Source organism: Toxotes jaculatrix, chromosome 9 (assembly GCF_017976425.1).
Source record: "Toxotes jaculatrix isolate fToxJac2 chromosome 9, fToxJac2.pri, whole genome shotgun sequence".
Classification (NCBI taxonomy): Eukaryota; Metazoa; Chordata; class Actinopteri; family Toxotidae; genus Toxotes; species Toxotes jaculatrix.
The window spans coordinates 12,835,935-12,861,333 of record NC_054402.1 but is presented as its reverse complement, the minus strand read 5'-3'; the positions used below and the strand labels follow the sequence as shown (position 1 = coordinate 12,861,333).

The window sequence follows — 25,399 nt, the reverse complement described above, 5'->3', positions numbered from 1 at the left end:
GATTTTGGTGCAGATACTTTAACTTAATCACACACACATATTTCACAAACCTTTATATGTACACAAAAGTATCAAATGATCGTCTTGTTATGAAAGAGCTGTAAACGATTTTTAGTCATTATTGCCACTTGTAGCAGCCACCAAAAAAGGAGAGAGCTGCTGCTGAGGACCTTATCCTGTGAGTCGATGGGTGAAAAGCTTTCAGCGTGTTTGTGTGTGCGTATCTGCAATCTATCTTTAGCCATAATATGCCAGCAGCAAGCAACGCACATCTCATACTTGTGAGGCCATGTCATGGGACCTCTCCCTCTCTCTTTCTCTCTCTCCCTTTCTCTCTCTCTCTCTCTCTGTTTCTGTACAGTCACAATCAGCATCGTACAAAAATACTGTCTCTGTTGGCCTTTCCCATACTTCCATGCAGCTTGTGTTATTTTATTTCTGCCTGCTTGTAGAGTGGCTGATACAGAGACAAATTTGAAGCATGAGACGTGGGAAAGAGGATGGAGGGGGCGTTTGTACCATCATGGGAGCAGGCATGAGGAAATGGCCCACTGAGATTCCCTCAAACGCGCACACACACACACACGTATTTGCATTTCAAAACACACAAAAGCAAGTAGGCATAGATTTGTGAGATTGTGAGAGTAGTTTTAAAATGTTTTTTTTTAATATTATGGGTCTCGTGGGTTTGGACATGGGAAGATGACTGCATCCCACATGGAGTCAAAAGTCATTTATCCAACACACATTTTAGATGTGTGTGTGTGGACATATCAAAACAGCTGAGTGTGGAAACTTTGAGCAAAGGGGAGTCGATCTTGTTGCCAAGTAGTTATCAAAGGCTGGTGAACAGAGTCAACTCTCTTTAGAGTGTGACTGCTGAGGGAAGACCAAAGAAGCTACTTATCAAAGAGGGATTAGCCTCAGGTCAATGAAACTCATCTTCACAGCTGTGGTCTGAAACTGCTCAGAAAGGATTCCTCTTCCAGCAAGTCCACATTTCTTCATTTTCTAAGGTCTTTTTTGAAAAGCAAAAAGTTTCCAGTTGCATAAAGCAGTGCTGCCCAAGATGTGGAGTGAATAAACGAATAAACCGTTTTTAACTGCAGATATTTAGACTTGTTAAACACAGGTGTAACTAATAACATTGTGCAACAGAGCCACCATTAATGTAATTAGTTTCAACTGTGGATTTCCTTGCTATAACAAGTGAAAGTGTCTGCAGTGAAAAAAGTTTATGAGTGTGAATCATTTGAGAACAATGAAGAAACCAGAGTGCTCTGAAGCCCGCGGGTTATCAGGTTTCATGTCAGCAAGTTTTATTCTTAAAGCAAAATGACATTGCAGTGCAAAATGAGTTTTGACAAGGAAGAAAAGAAGTGTATGATTCTCATCAAGCAAACTCACCAGTCAAATCTACTGCATGTTGAAACCTATCTCACACTCACAATCACTGCCAATGTAGCAGGAGAGACTTTGTTAGTAATTTCCCCAATATTGTTACCAACTGTTAAAAATGCACTCAGTTTATGTGGGGGTTTTTGCTTTCCAAAAAGGGCCATGACAGAAAAGGTCCAGGAACCTGTGGCATGTGTGTGTGAGATTCAAGCTGTAAACTGGTGAAATTCACAAGCATTCACAAGTTTGTACTGGTGGACTTTGCATTCATTGCCTTGCTCAGTGGTACCTTGATACTAGTTGCTGAGGGAGAGCCATTTTTTTCTCACCGCAATTGAAACTTGCATCTTTGACCTTCACGGTATCACTGCTGCCGCTGCTGTTAGAAGTGACCTCATAAGAAACCTGTTAGAGCTTTATTACTGTACTGTTGTAACAGTTGTGAGTCAGCAGAGTCTCCCCCCCCCAACTCCCGAATGATGGATAGACTGGACTCTGGTGTGCTGAGAACCCAACCAGGTCTAGCCCGGGTTGATATCTACAACAGGTGGTCTGTTGAAATAGGAATATAGCATCAGATCACCCAGAGAAATCAGAGAGCGATGTGACTCCCTCCCTAACTCCCCTGATGTGTGGTCCGCTCTGATCCTCTCCACTGTATTTACATTCTTTGTATCCTTCGTCTCCTCTGCCTTTTGGAAATCGTTAACTCTGATGGCGTGTTGAGTGGATACTGCTGGCATTCGGCTCCAGCACCCTGGAGATCTGTGGGTGTGTGTGTGTATGTATGTTCTGGGGAAAGTGTCTGGCAGGTCGGTGTGACAAGTTGACCTTGTTTTCTCTGAGGCATCGTGGGAATGTGCAGTTTGCCTGCTGCAGCTGCCACTGTCCATCTCACTGTCTCTGTGCACAGCAGTTAAAACATCACCTGAACCCCTCACAGACTTCCCTACAAAGGACTGCTCTGTGTTTGTATTAGGGTCATGTTTAATGATTATTTATATTATCAATTTTTTTTTTCAATCTGTTGGTTAATTGTCAGTCTACAAGGCACCTGCAAGCGGTAAAAATCCTGGTGCCCCAATTGGTTAAGATGCATACCAAATAGTGTAACTGCAACGTTCCTGGTTTGGTTCTAACTGAGGACCCTTGTTACATATCATACACCTCTCTCTGCCAAAAAATAATCTTAAGAAGAGCAAGGTGCTCTGTAGGACAATCAGATACATGTGATCGCATATTCCTGGTAGATTTCTTTGAAGCATGAATTCTGTATTTCTACTGTGTTCTACCTTGGAAATGTATAGTACTTATGGCAATGGTCATCTCTCACATTGTGAGTGTTACAAACCATTATGCAGTGTTTTGGTGTTTTAGTATAAGCCTTTAAACACATTAACTTGTTACTCCAACTGAGCATCCTGGGTCATATTTCACCGTCTCACTGGTACCTTAACAACACAGCCTCCTCCCCTGTTTTAACAAAAAGTGAGGTCCTTGTGAGGTTTCTTTGTAAAGAAAAAAACTCCACAGCACTAGCAGTTAAAAATTCAACAGGGTACCTTAAATTTGAGGAATTTGAGTATCTGTTTGACATATTAATTTTTCAGGGTTTTTTCAAGGTTTGTTTGTTTACAATTCATATATATTGATGAATATTGATACATATGATATAATATAATATGATATATGATACAATATAGAGAAAGTACATCTGGTTTCCTAATCTGTACACTTTCCAGTCTTGATCCAATCACACCTAAAACTCCTGTGATTGCTATGGAGTCCAGTTTCTAGATGCTATTTCTGTTTGGTGCTGTTGGCCAGTCCTCTCTGTTTCAGGAGACTTACTGTGTGCAGCCAACATAGCGGGAACAAAGCCATTCACCCAGCCCAAGGTCGCAGCAACAAGACTTTTTAGTAGTGCAAATGTCTCCTCTTGATGTAACCTAAATTAGGTCACTGGAATCTTCATTAATAAATGAAAGCCTTGATAACTGGTAACAGCTAATGCAAGCAAACAGGATAAAAAGAAACATGCATACTTATGAAGAAAGAGTAAAAGACTGTGGGATCACAGAGCCCGGTGTGGGGGCTGTGTGACATCATTAACTGAATTACAGATTAGAGGATTGTTAGCTGTATTTAAAATATTTATTGCAAAATAATGGCTACACATATGTATATTTATTAGTCTGTAGAAACATTCTTTTATTTCAGTTGCATTATAAACTGCTGCATGCTTTGAGTTTATGGAGAAATGTGTGTGCAGTGCCAGGAGCTGTGGGGGGGGATTCATGAGTCTGTTTCATTCCGAGTGCCCAATGATATCCTGTGTTATGTCCTGTGTTGTGTGTCTTTGTCCGTTAAAATGCCTTGGGGTGCGTCACAGGCCTAATGTGATTGATGAACGCGTGACAAGACCTTCAGTGTCTAGGTTTTCAAGTTCTTCTCATAACATAACATTCTTTTGCACCATTTAGCCAAGATGAGCTGACCCATAGTAAGTGGGGCGACAATTCTGGCAATTGTATCTATGAAGAGGGAGGAGGAAGAAGGTACAAGAATTTAGCTTTGTCTGTTTTTGATTCCCAGCCATCCCTGGAGATACGAGATCGGGAACGAAGTCAGAGGCAACTGGATTTGTTGTATTTGTATTTCAAGACCAGATCTGGATTCATTCATATGAAGTAAACCCTAATATTCCCCTTACATTTCCACTTAGTAGCTTTACATTAGAGATAGAGGGGAAAAAAGACATTTACACTGATGTCACATATTTGTTCAGCATCTGCCTCAGTAATACTCATAAAGAGTGAAATTTTCTAAATGAACATTTATAGTAAAAATAGTTCAAACCACTTTATACACATTTGTACATTGTTCATCTCAGAAAACCTTGGGAACTTAAGTACCATTTAAAACGGAATGATGTTGATTTGAAGTTAGTGTGTGAAACAGTAACTTGATGAGTAGCTTGATGAGGGAATATTTAAAAAATGGTAAATCAACATTTGCATGGCCCTAACTGCTACACTGTCAGTATGCAAATGTTTGGCAGCATGAACCTGAGAACTGCAGAGTGGAATAAATGCAGCCTTAGAGTAGAAGTTGTTTTTGTACGACTTAAATAAACGTCACCTCCTGCAGCTTGTCACAGGCAAATGAACGTGGGAAGTCAGGGATTTTTTTTTTCTGGTATTTTGAACCTCTCTGTGTTTTTCTTCTCACAGTGAGAGGGATGTTATCTTCATCTTACTAACATTTCCTTCTCTCTGCAAGATGGTGTAAGTGTGCCATTGAGAGATTAGTGTGATAAATGTCAGAGGCCATGGCAACTGTCAGAGAACCACTTTCGAAACACATCTCAGTCTGCCACCTTGATTTTTTTTCCTGTACTACCTCTGTCTTTTCTTCCTTCTATCCACCCTCGCTCTTCTTTTATCTGTTTTCTCAGGTTAACTCTATAGTCTATTCACTCTTCTCAGACCCTTTTACATCCATACAAAGAGCAGCCTGACTGAGGCACTGTTTTCCCATGCTCCCTTTCTCTGTCTCACCCTGTCCTGAAGTAGGGCTGCTATTTCTGGTGCCATCCGGGTCAGTGCACTGTAATTCTGCTGTATCATGTAAGCAAACAGGCTTGATAGGCCGTTGTTATTGTTAGATGTGACAGGGCTGGAAACATGTCCCTGAGCTGTCATTTCATTTTACCGATGTGTTTGGGTGGAAATATTTGGTTCCAAGTAATGTGCACTGTGGTATCCATGCTGTGTTTCAGTCCAAAACAGTCAGGAGGTGAATTTATAATGTAGATCTAATCAAATACAGTATGGCTTTTCTTTCTTTTTTTATTTTTTTGGCAATTAAGCTTTTTTTTTTTACAGTTATCAGTAGAGAGGCAGATGGGAAACATGGAGAGAAGGGCTATGATATGCAACAACTGTGGATGTTGCATTTATGTGGCATGTGCTGTAACCATTCGGGTACCGGAGCGCTCCAGGATGATTATAATTATGCTCCCACGTGTTGTCTGTTATTTGCTGCCTTTATGTCATACTGTCTCTCAGCAGTGCTGTCACCTGACAGTATAAGCTAGTGGGTGATGGCAAGCAATTAAAACTAGGTTCATGACCGCATACACTCAAACTCAGGCGCGCGCACACACAAGCACACACGCACACGCACACACACACTTCTGTCCTCTCTTTTAATTTAATATTCATACTCGTCCTTTCATGTCTCAGTTCAGTGGAGTCTCAGCTTTGTTCTTAGGGGGACATGCCAGATGTAAATTAAACATGAATTGGACTCAAAGCGGAAGAATCCTTGGTATGTAAATATTAATACTGTACCTTAAAATCTAGCCTTGTGATAGAAGAAACAGATTATATAAGGACTCTGTAATGCAAACAAAACTGTGTGCTCTCTCTCTCTTAGATTAATGGATTCTGGACACATGGATACCTTTTGAGAGAGCAGAAAGTCAGCTGTTGAATCTCCAGAATAAGTGCCTGGAAAGTAGTGAATGAAACAGCAGAGTTGATATGTGTGTCATGTGATAGTTGTGCTCTGAGACATTTGCAAACCATGTAATAATGTGTTTAGTGCTTGAGTTGAATCTCAAGTTCAGTAGTCACTCTCCCCTGATACATGTGATTTGGATACAGCTTAGAGACCTTGAGGTGTGTAAATATGTGTGTGTGTGTGTGTGTGTGTGTGTGTGTGTGTGTGTGTGTGTGTGTGTGTGTGTGTGCGTGCGTGCGTGCGTGCGCGCGGCAGATCCCGTGGCACATCTGATGGACTTGTCTCGCCTCACACCTCCCAGACAGACAGCTCACAGGTTTGCGTGTGTGTCTGTTTCCCCTTGACCTCAGTGATCATCCTGTCAGTTGCTGCTGCTGCTGCTTTGATCTGAGTTTTTCTTAGATTCGACAAAGTGCTTTTTTATGTTTCTGCCCCTCTGGCCCCTCTGGCCTAATGAAATCAATGGCTGGCTGTCTGTCCATCCATGCAAATGATATCTGACAGCTGGTGACCAGGTTAACATGAAATTTGGTATGGATATTCCAGATGATTTTGTTAACCTTCTAAACTTTTCTCTAGCACCACAATAAGGCCAAATTTTTCAGCTTTGAAGAATAAAAAATATAATCTAATCCACAGGTTGCCAGTGTATTTGTTCAGTAATTTCATGGTCCCTTGAAGATGAAATTCTAAAATTTTACGCTCTCCATGAAGTTTTCTTTCACCCCATCCTCAGGTCAAAATGTCAAGTTTGCATGCAAGATGTTTCTTAATATACTAGCCAAACTCTCAAGGCTGAGAGGGGATATATCCTTTTGTGATTGTCTTTCCTGTAGAACAACTCAGTCAGTATCCTGTTGACTCTGTCCAGCATTTCCACATTGTGTGGTGCATTGAACCATAAATAGTCTTGAGGCTGCAGGTGGAGCTTTAAGTGTCTGTCCTTGTTGCAGCCCAGTCTCTAAGAAATTATGTTTCTATACTAATTTTACAAATACACTAATGGTATTTAGAGTAGCGTAGTTACACTTTTTAGTTACCTAATGAGGAAATGTTGTTGATAAATGTTTCTACCCAGTTGCAATATGTTGACAGTGAACCTAGTATTCACTGACTATATTTTTTATGGTTATGTTTAGTCACTCACAGAACTTGCTTGAGCTTAGCAAGGGACAAGACCTGATTACTTTATTGCTATTTAAACAAAACCATAAACACTGGGAAACATTTTTTTTAAATTGGGTTTTCAGCAGTCTGTCTGTGAATGTTCTCATTCATCCAGGTCATTGTTCTCTCTCTCTCAAATTGAATCGAAAGCAACTGGACTTGTATTTGGGAAGACGTTTCGCCTCTTATCCAAGTGGCTTCATCAGTTCGTACGCATCGGTCTTTCTAGTCCGCACTAGTCTGACTAGTCTGGTCTGTTTTCAGCAGTCACACTGTGGGACGCTGTTGTGCACCTGAGCCATTGTTCTGTCATCCCATCAGATTAATGTCAAAAAGTGCCCGGGACGCTCATCTGGTTTGAATGCCAGCTAACGTGCTAAAGGTGGACGTCCTCTCCTCTCCTTCACTGATGTCCATCTGTGGTCTAGGCTGGTTGCCAAAGCAGACGGACGGAGGGGAGGTTTTCATAGTCGGAAAATCAAAACAGATTCCAGCCTTTGAACAAACACATGGCACATCTCATCTGTCTATTGTACCTGTCAGAGGGATGACTGAAGCATCTGTTTTAAAATATACGGTCTTAAACATTAGTAATAATAAGATTTATGATTGTCTTCCCATCGGTTTACAGTAGTTTTCCGTGTTTATACGAGGTTTTTATAGGTGTGGATAAGCAGCCACAGGAGCTGAGAGCCCTGCAGGAAGCTTTGTTATCATCTCTGTCTCCATAGACAGAAACTGATTGTTATGTCTGCAATGAAATCAAAACCATCAGGATACACGGTGTCTTTAAAAGACGCCCCCCCCCCCCCCAGGATTATCATATCCTGCCTCTGTTCTCCTTTAAAAGGAGTGTATTGTTGGGCTTATTTTGTCTTATCTTTGTGCCTTTGTTGTCCCTTTGTGGGATGAGCTAAGTTTAAGTTAAGCTATTTTTTTTCTGTTATTAATCCCTCAAGCTGAGGGGCAGACGCTGGGGTTCGGGAGAGCTGTCGTGGATTGGTGCACCACTGATCAGGGGCCGTGGTCGCAGAGGCGGGCAAAGGCGTCTCCTTCACCAATATCCCATATCTGTTGTGCTTGGTCGAAGAATCGAACCGGCGATCTCCGGGCGGTCCAAAGTCCAAAGCCTCACTCTTAACTTGCTACACCACGGTCGCCCCCAGGATGAGCTGTGTTTTGTGTTTGTGTGTGTGTGAGTGAGAAAGACACTTAGCCTCATAAATCAAAGTGAAATATCCCTTTTAACAGGAATGTTTCTCTGGTATGTTTCATGTGTATCTGTGGGAATATAAACAGTGCTGTTCATGAAATAAGGACTTCCCTCTCTCTGTGGTGTGGGAATCCTTTTATTAACTGAACGCATTGTTATTAATTTGAGCCGTTGTTTTGATTTTTTTTTTCTTGAATCACTTTAAAGTTTTTTTCTCTCTGAGAGGAAAAATGAACTAACAGCATGTTGAGGGTTGATGGGGAGTTAATTTGAATAAATGCTGCTGGCTGTAGCCTTATATTTGGTGTGTAGACATGAGAGTGGTATTAGTCTTCTCATTTAGTTGTATTAGTCATCTTCATTTGTTCAACTGATTCACTTTTTGCTATTTCATAGTCCAAAAGATCAACTGATCAAAAAAATGACCCGTACATTAATCGATGATGAAAATAATCAGTCTAGTTGTGGCCTCTGTTATTCATTGCTTTATTTCGTATAGTTGATTAGGTTTGCATGCACATTAATGTCACAGTTTGATCACGTCTTATCCCTGTTGGACATTGTAGGATGTGATGTTCATGCTGAACATGAGAAACATGGTTATTTATATCCTTGTATACATGATCATAACACTGCCTAGGTTTCGGATCACCTTTCTGCACGCGTGTCTTGATTTTTCAGCATTTCAGTTGCTCATTCCTGTGCCAACAGAGGATTATCAGAAACCTACATGAGGCATTTGCACACCACAGTATCCTGATATCTCTTGGAGTACTCTGCCATATCCATGTTTCTGAAACTAGTTTTCTCCTCTCCTCCCCTGTGTGTACTGAGCACATTCTCCTCTATTGAGGAAATTGTGCACTCAGCATGTGAAATTGTTGTCTCAGGGTCAAACAGACACTTTCACTTTGTTTGCTTTTCTTCTGTCATACTGATTTAGGATTATTATCCAATGGGCATGGACTCTGCTCTCTCATTATATCAGAAAAGATCGATCTGAAGCCTTGGAGTGCCAGCTTCTCTGACTGATGCACTATGGAGATGAAAACTGGTCAAATTACTAATGAGATTTGATTGAGATTCCCATGAGCAAACAGACTCCAACTGTCAGACAGCATAGGGAAGGAGTTTGTGAAACATTCAGTATGAACTGAAAGGCAGGATCTGAGTTTCCATCATGCCCGTTCTGAATTGCACTTCTTACTGTAGGTGAACCCCTTAGGTGGGGGAAGGGATGCTGCAAGTGAGTCAGCGTTGTCTTTCCATCGCTAATGGCCAGGAAATGTCTATGCTGGAGAGAGTAATTGAATTTCTTTAACAGGAGAGCATCTGTCCAGCTCCATTAGCCAGTGGTAAACAGCAACACACGGCAGAGGGGGAGGCAGGTGGGAGAGGATAAGGGGGGAGAGATGCAAGGAGGGAGCTTAGACGGGGATAAAGAGTCAGAGGGGTGAAGAAGGGAGAGGCATGTTTGTTGTTGATACAGCTGAATGAGCAGTCAGAGGTTTAATTTGGGGGAGAGCAGTAAATGTTTGCAACCTGTGCAGATGATGGTGGAATAAAATAAAATGTCAGGAATGAAGAAGAGATGTGTCTGGCTAATAAGCTCAACAGCAGGCAGCCCTGGTGTTATGGATGAAGTGTGTTTTGATACCAGATTCAGTACAATAGTGTCCTGATTCTAACAACCTGGAAAGTTTGTCTAACAATTCTCCCATTTTTTTAGACAGTGAGCTTAAAGTTGTCTAACATTAGCCGCCAAAAAGAAGAGCTCTCTCTTCTTTCAGTGTCGTTTTAACTTAAGGCCCACTTTCTAGCTTTTCCCAGTACTTTCTACCAAATCTCATTGTCTTCTTCTGTGGATAGAGTGGCCAGACTTGATCGGCTGAGGAAGACCATGAGATAGTTGAAAGCTCTTGAAAAAGTTATAGAGTGGATCTTGAGTAAACCTTCACTCTCCAATATGAGACTAAAAGTTAAAATGAACAAGTAAATAAAGGTCATAGCAGGATACAGGTGACTCACATTTACATTTTCTTGAGCAGCGATTGACATAAACTCAGAAATTTCCTGCCATCACTTCTTTCTCTAACACAAGAAGAGCTACATTCACCAACACAATGAACAGGCAGGCTAAATCAGTTAAGGCTAAATCAAACCTGTCAGCATTGAACCTCCAGGCTACAGCTCTTCCTGGCATCTCGTACATCTACTGAAACACTGCAACGTGTAACTGGGGGTCCTTCTATAAGCTAGTAGGATGCGTCACGGCGAGAGACCCTGGAAGGGGAAAACCACTCGTCCTTCAGAGACGCATCCTGAAGGAACAGTGGAGCTACTATGTAGCCTGTAAATTGAGCCTTTCTTCCTGTGAGAGGGTGACATGGTGGAATGCAGCACATTAATGTTGACATGGGTGGGCTTCTCATTCCTGTCATAGCATCTTTCTCTTCCCTTTGACCCACCATGACTTTCTTCTCTTTTTTTTTTTTTTTTAAGCTTCCATGCCTCCTTTGAGTTTGTGTCAACAGGGTGTGGAGGCAGAGGCTGTGTGTTTCTTCAGTATTCAGGTTCTTATCAGGATAATAGCAGGTTTTAACCCTGATGTTCTGCTGTCCCGCCATCTCGTCTATTTCAGGTTGAAGTGTCACTGGCGTGAATTTTTGATTGGCTTGGTTGATTTGTTAGCTTATCACAGATAAATTGGTATGGGCGTGAATTTCAGTGGAAAAATTAGAAACATTGTTTTCATTACATAGTTTGTCCACTAGAGAGCGCTGACAAGTTTATTTTTCAACTGTGAAGCATCATGCTCAGTCCATACAGTGGCTATGTACAAAAAAAAAAATTAATGGCCAATATATTATTAGCATATTTTTTCTTCCTCCACACCAGATAAGATAGGTTGACTTTAGATGCTAAAAGCTGTGGTCCATAAGCTACACTTAGTTACGATCATTTTCAGTTTGTGAGTGGAAATACTGGAAGTTTGGGGTGGAAAAATATCAAGCTATCAGAAAAAGTTTTTACGCTTTGCTGAGGTGGAAAATTTGATTCACCGATAAAAGCATTTATTTAGTGTATAACTCGTGATGTACTTGAAGCACCTTCCTTGAATTACCACAAGACAAACATAAATGCAATAGTTCATCACATTTTCCACATTATTTTCACTTGTCTTTGACTTGCACTCTTTTAATTTTGTCTTACATCTTGATTACGGAATACTGGATTTTGTTGCTTCAGCTAAAATTCCTGTTCCCGTGCTATTTCTGTCTGCAAGAAAAAGAAAAATCCCATAAATTTTCTCTGTTTTGAGGAAAATATGAAGCTGATAGTGATGAATGATTAAAACACGAACAAAAATGACCATATTCTTTTTTATGTCTTTCAGCATGGGCCATCGTGGAGGTGAACATGGAGGACAGAGTGGAGGTGCTCAGGGGAGACACAGCTCAGATCACCTGCATGTTCACATCGGATGACGGCATCGGCGGCATGACCATAATGTGGGCTTATGTGAGTTTCATCAAGCCCAATGCACACATACACTGATGAGTTTGACATTTCTGTTTATGTGACATTTGCTTTGCTCAACCTCCGACCTTTAGACGACACATTTGGGTGAGAGGCAGAATATCTACTTCCAGGACAGCACCATGAAGTTAGTAGACCAAGGCACGCCGTTCACAGATCGGATAAGTGTGAACGGTACTGGAGCCAATGGAGAGGTGGTGTTGACTATCAACGATGTGCGGCTGCAGGACGAACTGGATTTCTTCTGTTCCATCAAAACTCTAACAGATGGGAGTGGGGAGGGACGCACAAAGCTGAAGGTTTTCAGTAAGTGACAGCATGTGTTAACAGCATCAAAAATAGGATCACAGTAGGTGATTTCTGAAAGAATGGGTATCATATAATGAGTTGTTGCCAGTGTATTCCCTTCAGCAAAGCATTGACCTTGTGTGTGTGTGTGTGTAGTATTCTTAAACTTAATTTGAACTTCAGAATGGTCAGCTTCTTTAGGTGCTTCTGTTTTAATCTTCGACACTGCTTCTATTTTCATCGCTTTAATTGGCAGAATTTTCAAACTTGAACTGGAACTTTTCAACTCCTCTTCAACCACCTCAAAATCAATCATAACGTCACCAGTTTTCAAATAAATCAAAACACATATATAACAGATTCTACCCTTTGAACTTTATCTTATTAGTTTATCTTTCATAGTTTTTCTGTAATTACACTTTAATTATGTAAGTGTTTTGCATGGAATCCTCTACATTCAGCTTCAGCTTCTCAGCTTTTCCCAGAAATACTCACACACTTCATGCATAACTTATGTATCAAAATGCTGACATACTCATACTCTCACACAGTGTCACATTTTAAGCAACGTAGCTTCCTGTTTTTTAATTCTGGCCTTCAAAGCAACAGGACAACCGTTTGTCTTATTAAATTACACTTTTAACTAAAATTTCTAGCACTTTTCAAACCTACCAACACTTCAAGTGCTTTCCCCCTGTACTCTAATGAGAGTTCAGCTGCTTTCAGTGGGTACACTTGGAGCTGAAACTTCAGGTCATTACAGTTTTGGGGTCTTTTTTTTTTGCCTTTTCCAGTTCTTGATTCAGCTCTTAATTTCTTTGCAGAAGCACCAGACTTACCTACCATTGATGCTGTTCAAGAAGTGTACTCAATCAATGAACAGAGCCTATCCAAGGTAAACAAGCTTTTTTGTGATCATCAGAGTATATAAATTATAAAATGATCATCATGCTTCAGTTTAATTTTCTGAATTTGTTCTTGTGTTCTCCCCTTCTCTCCCACAGATTGGGGTCTGTGAGGTCAAAAATGGCTTTCCCAAGCCGAACATCACATGGTATAGAGACAACACACCTCTCCGCAGCGTTCAGAATGGTGATGCAGCCTCAAACATCAACATCTGTGATTCATTTCTTTACTATTTTTGGTTGTGCTTAATGTTGTTTAATGTATTTTCTTCAATTTCCCTCTCTTTCCTTCCCCTGTTTTGTGTGTTTGCAAATGTTTTTGTCCTGCAGTGGTGAACGTGGAACCCAGCACCACTATTGAGTCTAGTGGTCTGTACTCAGTTAAGAGTGAGCTGAGTCTGAAGGTGAGGAAGGAGGACAAGGATGCTGAGTTCTACTGCGAGGTCAACTACTTTGTTCCTGGAGAAACCAGGATGACTGAGACCAGCCGTATTAACATCACTGTATACTGTGAGTTTCACATATTGACCCCAGAATATCCAACCCAGGTCCATCCCTCTGTCCAATGAGTCGCCCTCACTGGTCTTCAAATTGTGTTTGTTGAAGAACCCAGTCAAACCTGAAGCACTGCAGTTGGAGATTAAGTCTAGTTTGCTGTAGGGATGGTTCTGCCATCAAATAAACCTGCTATAACTTGAGGTTGACATTTGTGGTCTGACCTTGAATTCCTCTCTGTGTTTCAGACCCTTCCACAGCTGTAAATGTGTGGGTAGAGTCACCAAAGGGCCTAATCAAGGAAGGGGACACAATCGAGCTTCACTGCCGTGGCAACGGGAATACTCCATCCTCAGAGCCTACAATCACGCACGGAGGCGTAAGAAAATCAACACTTTCATGCTCATGATTCATGCACTAATGGCCGCAGCGCACTGTAGTTTAGGCCTACATTGTCTCGCATCACAGAATCAATGAGTAGCTGTTCATCCTCAGTAGATGGGAGGATGTCTATGTCTTGTCTATGTTGAATTAAAAGTTATTTGTTTGTGTTGATCAGATTACCTTGGCTTTTTGTAGGTGGAGACGACTTTAGAGGCCAATGTTTTAGTGCTGCCTAACGTGACCCGTCTAAACAGTGGAGATTACCGTTGTAGCTCTATGGACTTGGAAACCTTTGAGGAGATCTCAGGAACCACCAAAGTGTTTGTCAACTGTAAGGAATCATTCATGCACTGATCTGATTTGTGACTATGACAACAAATAGATTTTTACCAGCAGTACGACTGTGTGTGCCCAGCTCGAGTTATTTTATGTCGTTTCTCTGCCTTTGCTCTGTGTGTAGATCTCGATCCTGCTGTGGTGACTCCTAAAGACACTGTTGTGCACCAAGGAAAGGAGCTAGAGGCCACCTGCAATGCCCTCTCTTCTCTCCAGACACACGTAGCCTGGTTTAAGGTCTCTCTCTCACACACACACACACACACACACACATACACACATACACACACACACAGTACTATTACACAAACAGCAGCAACATTTTGTCAGAAAAGTACAGCCTATGTGCAGTCAGGTACTACTTTGGACCCTGACTACTCATTGCTTTCTATCTTTCACAACTCCTGACAGTGCTAACCATGAATGTTTACATTTATAATCACAGTTTAATGAATGTTTCATTTTCTGCTATTTTACACTTCTGATCCATGACAGTTCAGAGGCAAATATTTTACTTTTTAACTCCATAATGTTTATTGGATAATTGTAGTTACCAGTTACTATGCAGATACAGATTAATAATACAAAATATAGCTATCCAATAAATGATGATGTGCCATTGTAAATCAAGATAAGACTTTATTGATCCCTTGGGGAAATTCACAAGCTACCCTGCAACATAGAAAGTATTTAAAATTGGCCTTATCTTCACTAATTGCAACATTAATGTGATACAGTCATTTGTGCATCAATAATAATAATAATAATAATAATAATAATAATAATAATAATAATAATAATAACAACAACAACAACAACAACAATAATAATAATAATAATGATAATGATAATAAGACAACTTATTTTTATTATAAAGCCACACAGCAGTTGAAGTTTAAACCATCATCTTAAAAAAGGACTTTTTAATTTTGAGGGGATTGTTTGAAATGTCCCAGCACAACTTTGTGTAACACAGCTTTGTTAAATCTTTGTATCTATGTGCAGAAATGTGTACGTTAAATGTGTCTTCTGCCCTGCTGTGTGTAGGATGGAAAGGAGGTATCACGCGGTCACATTTTGGCTCTGGAGGATGCTACGTTCAACACCACAGGGATGTATGTGTGTGTGGTGACTGTTCCTGATATTGAGGGAATGGAGACAAGCGGCACACTTCATGTAGCAGTTAGTGGTGAGTCTGATCGCGCACACTGTACACTCAATGTTACATTGCCTTATGGTCATTAATAGTGAGGCCTACAGATATGAAATTTGGTGCACAGATAGATCTCTTCAATACAAGAAAAAAAGTCTCTTGGAGGAAAATCCTATGATGTGCAGGAAGTCCGCCATTTTGGAAAAATGCCGCCATTTGGCGTTTCGAACTGGCTGTATTTTAACAAACTTGTCCTATTCAGCCCGATTGGTCCAATTGGGCTGAAATTTCATCTGATGAATCTTAAGGCATTAAGGACAAAAACTTATCAAACGTTTTGGTGTGGGTTATACGGTCTACCCGTGGCGCCGCCACGAACTTAACCCTTGGTCAACACACAGGAAATGGATGTATTTGTGCCTGTATCTCCCACATACTTCATCCAATGTTGAACAAACTTTGCAGTCAGGATGACCTTCAATCTCTCAACTGATTTGATGATACACTCATAGCGCCCCCTGCTGGGAGGTGCCCATGTCTTTTCTGTTGCTGTATACTTCTCTGGGGAGAAGAGCAGGAGAGAGGAGAGGACATAATCAAAAGCTTTCATCAAAGTTACACGGTGTGGGTGGGGCAGCACCATGAAGTTGACCCTTTGCCAAAACACAGGAAATGGATGTATTAGGGGGGTTTCTCCCACATACTTAATCTACTGAAGTACTTAACATTTTGAGGCGTTCTAAAGTATGACTTTTTTTGGCCAATTTTGAAGCCTTACTATACTATTATGTTTTTTGGCATATTTTGAGGCCATTCTATATGATGACTTTTTTTGGCCAATTTTGAAGCCTTACTATACTATGACGTTTTTTATGACATTTTGAGGTCTGACTAAAATATGACTTTTTTTTGGCATATTTCAAAGCCTTATGTCCGTATGATGTTTTTTTTTTTAAGACATTTTGGGGTCAAAATAAAAAATGACTTTTTTTGGCCGATTTTGACGCCTTACTATACTATGACCATTTTTATGACATTTTGAGGTGAAAATAAAAAATTTGACTTTTTTTGGCCGATTTTGACTCCTTACTATACTATGACCATTTTTATGACATTTTGAGGCAAAAAAAAATTTGACTTTTTTTGGCCGATTTTGACGCCTTACTATACTATGACCATTTTTATGGCATTTTTAGGCCGTTCTGAAAAATGACTTTTTTTGGCCGATTTTGACGCCTTACTATACTATGACCATTTTTATGACATTTTGAGGCAAAAAAAAAAATTGACTTTTTTTGTCCGATTTTGACGCCTTACTATACTATGACCATTTTTATGACATTTTGAGGCCAAAAAAAAATTTGAAATTTTTGGCCGATTTTGACGCCTTATTGTACTATGACCATTTTTATGACATTTTGAGGCCAAAAAAATTTTTGACTTTTTTTGTCCGATTTTGACGCCTTACTATACTATGACGTTTTTTATGACATTTGGACGTCAACAAATTTTTTGACTTTTTTTTGTCCGATTTTGACGCCTTACTATACTATGACGTTTTTTATGACTTTTGGAGGTCGAAAAAAATTTTGACTTTTTTTGCCCGAAAAAAACGCCTTACTATACTATGATGTTTTTTGACATTTTGAGGTCGAAAAAAATTTTGACTTTTTTTGTCCGATTTTGATGCCTTACTATACTATGACGTTTTTTATGACTTTTTGAGGTGAAAAAAATTTTTGACTTTTTTTGTCCAATTTTGACGCTTTACTATACTATGACGTTTTTTATGACATTTTGAGGTCGAAAAAAATTTTGACTTTTTTTGTCCGAAAAAAACGCCTTACTATACTATGCCGTTTTTTATGACATTTTGAGGTCGAAAAAAATTTTGACTTTTTTTGCCCGAAAAAAACGGCTTACTATACTATGACGTTTTTTATGACATTTTGAGGTCGAAAAATTTTTTGACTTTTTTTGTCCGATTTTGACGCCTTACTATACTATGATGTTTTTTATGACATTTGGACGTCAAAATTTTTTTTGACTTTTTTTGTCCAATTTTGACGCCTTACTATACTATGACGTTTTTTATGACTTTTGGAGGTCGAAAAAAATTTTGACTTTTTTTGGCTGAAAAAAAACGCCTTACTATATACTATGATGTTTTTTATGACTTTTGGAGTTCGAAAAATTTTTTGACTTTTTTTGTCCGATTTTGACGCCTTACTATACTATGATGTTTTTTATGACATTTGGACGTCAAAATTTTTTTTGACTTTTTTTGTCCAATTTTGACGCCTTACTATACTATGACGTTTTTTATGACTTTTGGAGGTCGAAAAAAATTTTGACTTTTTTTGGCTGAAAAAAAACGCCTTACTATATACTATGATGTTTTTTATGACTTTTGGAGTTCGAAAAAAATTTTGACTTTTTTTGCCCAAAAAAAACGCCTTACTATACTATGATGTTTTTTATGACATTTTGAGGTCAAAAAAAATTGTGACTTTTTTTGCCCGATTTTGACGCCTTACTATACTATGACGTTTTTTATGACATTTTGAGGTCGAAAAAAATTTTGACTTTTTTTGGCCGAAAAAAACGTCTTACTATACTATGACGTTTTTTATGACTTTTGGAGGTCGAAAAAATTTTTGACTTTTTTTGTCCGATTTTGACGCCTTACTATACTATGACGTTTTTTATGACATTTTGAGGTCGAAAAAAATTTAGACTTTTTTTGGCCGAAAAAAACGCCTTACTATACTATGACGTTTTTAATGACATTTTGAGGTCGAAAAAATTTTTGACTTTTTTTGCCCGATTTTGACGCCTTACTATACTATGATGTTTTTTATGACATTTGGAGGTCAAATTTTTTTTTGACTTTTTTTGTCCGATTTTGACGTCTTACTATACTATGATGTTTTTCATGACTTTTGGAGGTCGAAAAAAATTTTGACTTTTTTTGCCCGATTTTGACGCCTTACTATACTATGACGTTTTTTATGACATTTTGAGGTCGAAAAAAATTTTGACTTTTTTTGCCCGATTTTGACGCCTTACTATACTATGACGTTTTTTATGACTTTTGGAGGTCGAAAAAAATTGTGACTTTTTTTGCCCGATTTTGACGCCTTACTATACTATGACGTTTTTTATGACTTTTGGAGGTCGAAAAAAATTTTGACTTTTTTTGCCCGATTTTGACGCCTTACTATACTATGCCGTTTTTTATGACATTTTGAGGTCGAAAAAAATTTTGACTTTTTTTGCCCGAAAAAAACGACTTACTATATTATGACGTTTTTTATGACATTTTGAGGTCGAAAAAAAGTTTGACTTTTTTTGCCCGAAAAAAACGCCTTACTATACTATGACGTTTTTTATGACATTTTGAGGTTGAAAAAAATTTTGACTTTTTTCATCCGATTTTGACGCCTTACTATACTATGACGTTTTTTATGACTTTTGGAGGTCGAAAAAAATTTTGACTTTTTTTGGCCGAAAAAAACGCCTTACTATACTATGACGTTTTTTATGACTTTTGGAGGTCGAAAAAAATTTTGACTTTTTTTGCCCGAAAAAAACGACTTACTATATTATGACGTTTTTTATGACATTTTGAGGTCGAAAAAAAGTTTGACTTTTTTTGCCCGAAAAAAACGCCTTACTATACTATGACGTTTTTTATGACATTTTGAGGTCGAAAAAAATGTTGACTTTTTTTGCCCGATTTTGACGCCTTACTATACTATGACGTTTTTTATGACTTTTGGAGGTCGAAAAAAATTTTGACTTTTTTTGCCCGATTTTGACGCCTTACTATACTATGCCGTTTTTTATGACATTTTGAGGTCGAAAAAATTTTTGACTTTTTTTGCCCGAAAAAAACGACTTACTATATTATGACGTTTTTTATGACATTTTGAGGTCGAAAAAAAGTTTGACTTTTTTTGCCCGAAAAAAACGCCTTACTATACTATGACGTTTTTTATGACATTTTGAGGTTGAAAAAAATTTTGACTTTTTTCGTCCGATTTTGACGCCTTACTATACTATGACGTTTTTTATGACTTTTGGAGGTCGAAAAAAATTTTGACTTTTTTTGGCCGAAAAAAACGCCTTACTATACTATGACGTTTTTTATGACTTTTGGAGGTCAAAAAAAATTTTGACTTTATTTGGCCGAAAAAAACGCCTTACTATACTATGCCGTTTTTTATGACTTTTGGAGGTCGAAAAAAATTTTGACTTTTTTTGTCCGATTTTGACGCCTTACTATACTATGCCGTTTTTTATGACTTTTGGAGGTCGAAAAAAATTTTGACTTTTTTTGTCCGATTTTGACGCCTTACTATACTATGACGTTTTTTATGACTTTTGGAGGTCGAAAAAAATTTTGACTTTTTTTGGCCGAAAAAAACGCCTTACTATACTATGACGTTTTTTATGACTTTTGGAGGTCAAAAAAAATTTTGACTTTATTTGGCCGAAAAAAACGCCTTACTATACTATGCCGTTTTTTATGACTTTTGGAGGTCGAAAAAAATTTTGACTTTTTTTGTCCGATTTTGACGCCTTACTATACTATGACGTTTTTTATGACTTTTGGAGGTCGAAAAAAATTTTGACTTTTTTTGTCCGAAAAAAACGCCTTACTATACTATGACGTTTTTTATGACTTTTGGAGGTCGAAAAAAATTTTGACTTTTTTTGGCCGAAAAAAACGCCTTACTATACTATGACGTTTTTTATGACTTTTGGAGGTCGAAAAAATTTTTGACTTTTTTTGCCCGAAAAAAACGACTTACTATATTATGACGTTTTTTATGACATTTTGAGGTCGAAAAAAAGTTTGACTTTTTTTGGCCGAAAAAAACGCCTTACTATACTATGACGTTTTTTATGACATTTTGAGGTCGAAAAAAATTTTGACTTTTTTTGCCCGATTTTGACGCCTTACTATACTATGACGTTTTTTATGACTTTTGGAGGTCGAAAAAAATTTTGACTTTTTTTGCCCGATTTTGACGCCTTACTATACTATGCCGTTTTTTATGACATTTTGAGGTCGAAAAAATTTTTGACTTTTTTTGCCCGAAAAAAACGACTTACTATATTATGACGTTTTTTATGACATTTTGAGGTCGAAAAAAAGTTTGACTTTTTTTGCCCGAAAAAAACGCCTTACTATACTATGACGTTTTTTATGACATTTTGAGGTTGAAAAAAATTTTGACTTTTTTTGCCCGATTTTGACGCCTTACTATACTATGACGTTTTTCATGAATTTTGGAGGTCGAAAAAAATGTTAACTTTTTTTGGCTGAAAAAAACGCCTTACTATACTATGACGTTTTTTATGACATTTTGAGGTCGAAAAAAATTTTGACTTTTTTCGTCCGATTTTGACGCCTTACTATACTATGACGTTTTTCATGAATTTTGGAGGTCGAAAAAAATTTTTGACTTTTTTTGTCCGATTTTGACGCCTTACTATACTATGACGTTTTTTATGACATTTTGAGGTCGAAAAAAATGTTGACTTTTTTTGTCCGATTTTGACGCCTTACTATACTATGCCGTTTTTTATGACTTTTGGAGGTCGAAAAAAATTTTGACTTTTTTTGTCCGATTTTGACGCCTTACTATACTATGACGTTTTTTATGACATTTTGAGGTCGAAAAAAATTTTGACGCCTTGCTATACTATGACGTTTTTTATGACATTTGGACATCAAATTTTTTTTTGACTTTTTTTGTCCGATTTTGACGTCTTACTATACTATGATGTTTTTTATGACTTTTGGAGGTCGAAAAAATTTTGACTTTTTTTGCCCGATTTTGACGCCTTACTATACTATGACGTTTTTTATGACTTTTGGAGGTCGAAAAAAATTGTGACTTTTTTTGTCCAATTTTGACGCCTTACTATACTATGACGTTTTTTATGACATTTTGAGGTCGAAAAAAATTTTGACGCCTTGCTATACTATGACGTTTTTTATGACATTTGGACATCAAATTTTTTTTTGACTTTTTTTGTCCGATTTTGATGTCTTACTATACTATGATGTTTTTTATGACTTTTGGAGGTCGAAAAAATTTTGACTTTTTTTGCCCGATTTTGACGCCTTACTATACTATGACGTTTTTTATGACTTTTGGAGGTCGAAAAAAATTGTGACTTTTTTTGTCCAATTTTGACGCCTTACTATACTATGACGTTTTTTATGACATTTTGAGGTCGAAAAAATTTTGACTTTTTTTGGCCGAAAAAAACGACTTACTATACTATGATGTTTTTTATGACATTTTGAGGTCGAAAAAAATTTTGACTTTTTTTGCCCGAAAAAAACGCCTTACTATACTATGACGTTTTTTATGACTTTTTGAGGTCGAAAAAAATTTTGACTTTTTTTGGCCGAAAAAAACGCCTTACTATACTATGACGTTTTTTATGACATTTTGAGGTCGAAAAAAATTTTGACTTTTTTTGCCCGATTTTGACGCCTTACTATACTATGACGTTTTTTATGACATTTTGAGGTCGAAAAAAATTTTGACTTTTTTTGCCCGATTTTGACGCCTTACTATACTATGACGTTTTTCATGACTTTTGGAGGTCGAAAAAAATTTTAACTTTTTTTGCCTGAAAAAAACGCCTTACTATACTATGACGTTTTTTATGACATTTTGAGGTCGAAAAAAAATTTTGACTTTTTTTGCCCGATTTTGACGCCTTACTATACTATGACGTTTTTTATGACATTTTGAGGTGAAAAAAATTTTTGACTTTATTTGCCCGAAAAAAACGACTTACTATATTATGACGTTTTTTATGACACTTTGAGGTCGAAAAAAATTTTGACTTTTTTTGCCCGAAAAAAACGCCTTACTATACTGTGACGTTTTTTATGACATTTTGAGGTCGAAAAAAATTTTGACTTTTTTCGTCCGATTTTGACGCCTTACTATACTATGACGTTTTTCATGAATTTTGGAGGTCGAAAAAAATTTTGACTTTTTTTGGCTGAAAAAAACGCCTTTCTATACTATGACGTTTTTTATAACATTTTGAGGTCGAAAAAAATTTTGACTTTTTTTGCCCGATTTTGACGCCTTACTATACTATGACGTTTTTTATGACATTTTGAGGTCGAAAAAAATTTTGACTTTTTTTGCCCGATTTTGACGCCTTACTATACTATGACGTTTTTTATGACATTTTGAGGTCGAAAAAAATTTTGACTTTTTTTGACCGAAAAAAAACGCCTTACTATACTATGACGTTTTTTATGACATTTTGAGGTCGACAAAAATTTTGACTTTTTTTGCCCGAAAAAAACGACTTACTATATTATGACGTTTTTTATGACATTTTGAGGTCGAAAAAAAGTTTGACTTTTTTTGCCCGAAAAAAACGCCTTACTATACTATGACGTTTTTTATGACATTTTGAGGTTGAAAAAAATGTTGACTTTTTTCGTCCGATTTTGACGCCTTACTATACTATGACATTTTTTATGACATTTTGAGGTCGAAAAAAATTTTGACTTTTTTTGCCCGAAAAAAACGACTTACTATATTATGACGTTTTTTATGACATTTTGAGGTCGAAAAAAAGTTTGACTTTTTTTGCCCGAAAAAAACGCCTTACTATACTATGACGTTTTTTATGACATTTTGAGGTTGAAAAAAATTTTGACTTTTTTCGTCCGATTTTGACGCCTTACTATACTATGACGTTTTTTATGACTTTTGGAGGTCGAAAAAAATTTTGACTTTTTTTGCCCAAAAAAACGCCTTATTATACTATGACGTTTTTTATGACATTTTGAGGTCAAAAAAATTTTTGACTTTTTTTGTCCGAAAAAAACGCCTTACTATACTATGACGTTTTTTATGACATTTTGAGGTCGAAAAAAATTTTGACTTTTTTTGCCCGAAAAAAACGACTTACTATACTATGACGTTTTTTATGACATTTTGAGGTCGAAAAAAATTTTGACTTGTTTTGCCTGAAAAAAACGCCTTACTATACTATGACGTTTTTTATGACATTTTGAGGTCGAAAAAAATTTTGACTTTTTTTGTCCGATTTTGACGCCTTACTATACTATGACGTTTTTCATGACTTTTTGAGGTCAAAAAAATTTTTATCTTTTTTTGCCTGAAAAAAACGCCTTACTATACTATGACGTTTTTTATGACATTTTGAGGTCGAAAAAAATTTTGACTTTTTTTGCCCGATTTTGACGCCTTACTATACTATGACGTTTTTTATGACTTTTGGAGGTCGAAAAAAATTTTGACTTTTTTTGCCCGATTTTGACGCCTTACTATACTATGACGTTTTTTATGACTTTTGGAGGTCGAAAAAAATTTTGACTTTTTTTGCCCGAAAAAAAACGACTTACTATATTATGACGTTTTTTATGACATTTTGAGGTCGGAAAAAAGTTTGACTTTTTTTGCCCGATTTTGACGCCTTACTATACTATGACGTTTTTTATGACACTTTGAGGTTGAATAAAATTTTGACTTTTTTCGTCCGATTTTGACGCCTTACTATACTATGACGTTTTTTATGACTTTTGGAGGTCGAAAAAAATTTTGACTTTTTTTGGCCGAAAAAAACGCCTTACTATACTATGACGTTTTTTATGACTTTTGGAGGTCAAAAAAAATTTTGACTTTTTTTGGCCGAAAAAAACGCCTTACTATACTATGCCGTCTTTTATGACTTTTGGAGGTCGAAAAAAATTTTGACTTTTTTTGCCCGATTTTGACGCCTTACTATACTATGACGTTTTTTATGACATTTTGAGGTCGAAAAAAATTTTGACTTTTTTTGCCCGATTTTGACGCCTTACTATACTATGACGTTTTTTATGACTTTTGGAGGTCGAAAAAAATTTTGACTTTTTTTGCCCGATTTTGACGCCTTACTATACTATGCCGTTTTTTATTACATTTTGAGGTCGAAAAAAATTTTGACTTTTTTTGCCCGAAAAAAACGACTTACTATATTATGACGTTTTTTATGACATTTTGAGGTCGAAAAAAAGTTTGACTTTTTTTGCCTGAAAAAAACGCCTTACTATACTATGACGTTTTTTATGACTTTTGGAGGTCGAAAAATTTTTTGACTTTTTTTGTCCGATTTTGACGCCTTACTATACTATGACGTTTTTTATGACTTTTGGAGGTCGAAAAAAATTTTGACTTTTTTTGGCCGAAAAAAACGCCTTACTATACTATGACGTTTGTTATGATTTTTGGAGGTCAAAAAAATTTTTGACTTTTTTTGTCCGATTTTGACGCCTTACTATACTATGACGTTTTTTATGACATTTTGAGGTCGAAAAAATTTTTGACTTTTTTTGTCCGATTTTGACGCCTTACTATACTATGACGTTTTTCATGACTTTTGGAGGTCAAAAAAAATTTTGACTTTTTTTGCCCAAAAAAACGCCTTACTATACTATGACGTTTTTTATGACATTTTGAGGTCGAAAAAAATTTTGACTTTTTTTGTCCGATTTTGACGCCTTACTATACTATGACGTTTTTCATGACTTTTGGAGGTCAAAAAAATTTTTGACTTTTTTTACCTGAAAAAAACGCCTTACTATACTATGACGTTTTTTATGACATTTTGAGGTCGAAAAAAATTTTGACTTTTTTTGCCCGATTTTGACGCCTTACTATACTATGACGTTTTTTATGACATTTGGAGGTCAAATTTTTTTTTGACTTTTTTTGCCCGATTTTGACATCTTACCATACTATGACGTTTTTTATGACTTTTTGAGGTGAAAACAATTTTTGACTTTTTTTGTCCGATTTTGACGCCTTACTATACTATGACGTTTTTTATGACTTTTGGAGGTCGAAAAAAATTTTGACTTTTTTTGGCCGAAAAAAACGCCTTACTATACTATGACGTTTTTTATGACTTTTGGAGGTCGAAAAAAATTGTGAC

General features: G+C 37.2%; 1 protein-coding gene across 4 annotated transcripts in view; it reads left to right on the top strand.

The window, feature by feature from the left end:
• Positions 1 to 25,399, top strand: part of mcamb (melanoma cell adhesion molecule b) — a 70,868-nt gene that overhangs the window by 13,284 nt on the left and 32,185 nt on the right. For all 4 annotated transcript variants that reach the window (XM_041046926.1, XM_041046930.1, XM_041046929.1 and 1 more), the window contains exons 2-10: positions 11,703 to 11,827; positions 11,920 to 12,151; positions 12,958 to 13,028; positions 13,138 to 13,225; positions 13,369 to 13,548; positions 13,782 to 13,912; positions 14,113 to 14,248; positions 14,378 to 14,490; positions 15,301 to 15,442. In XM_041046926.1, the coding sequence (XP_040902860.1) occupies positions 11,703 to 11,827; positions 11,920 to 12,151; positions 12,958 to 13,028; positions 13,138 to 13,225; positions 13,369 to 13,548; positions 13,782 to 13,912; positions 14,113 to 14,248; positions 14,378 to 14,490; positions 15,301 to 15,442 (1,218 nt within the window). The remainder of the gene's footprint in view (positions 1 to 11,702; positions 11,828 to 11,919; positions 12,152 to 12,957; positions 13,029 to 13,137; positions 13,226 to 13,368; positions 13,549 to 13,781; positions 13,913 to 14,112; positions 14,249 to 14,377; positions 14,491 to 15,300; positions 15,443 to 25,399) is intronic.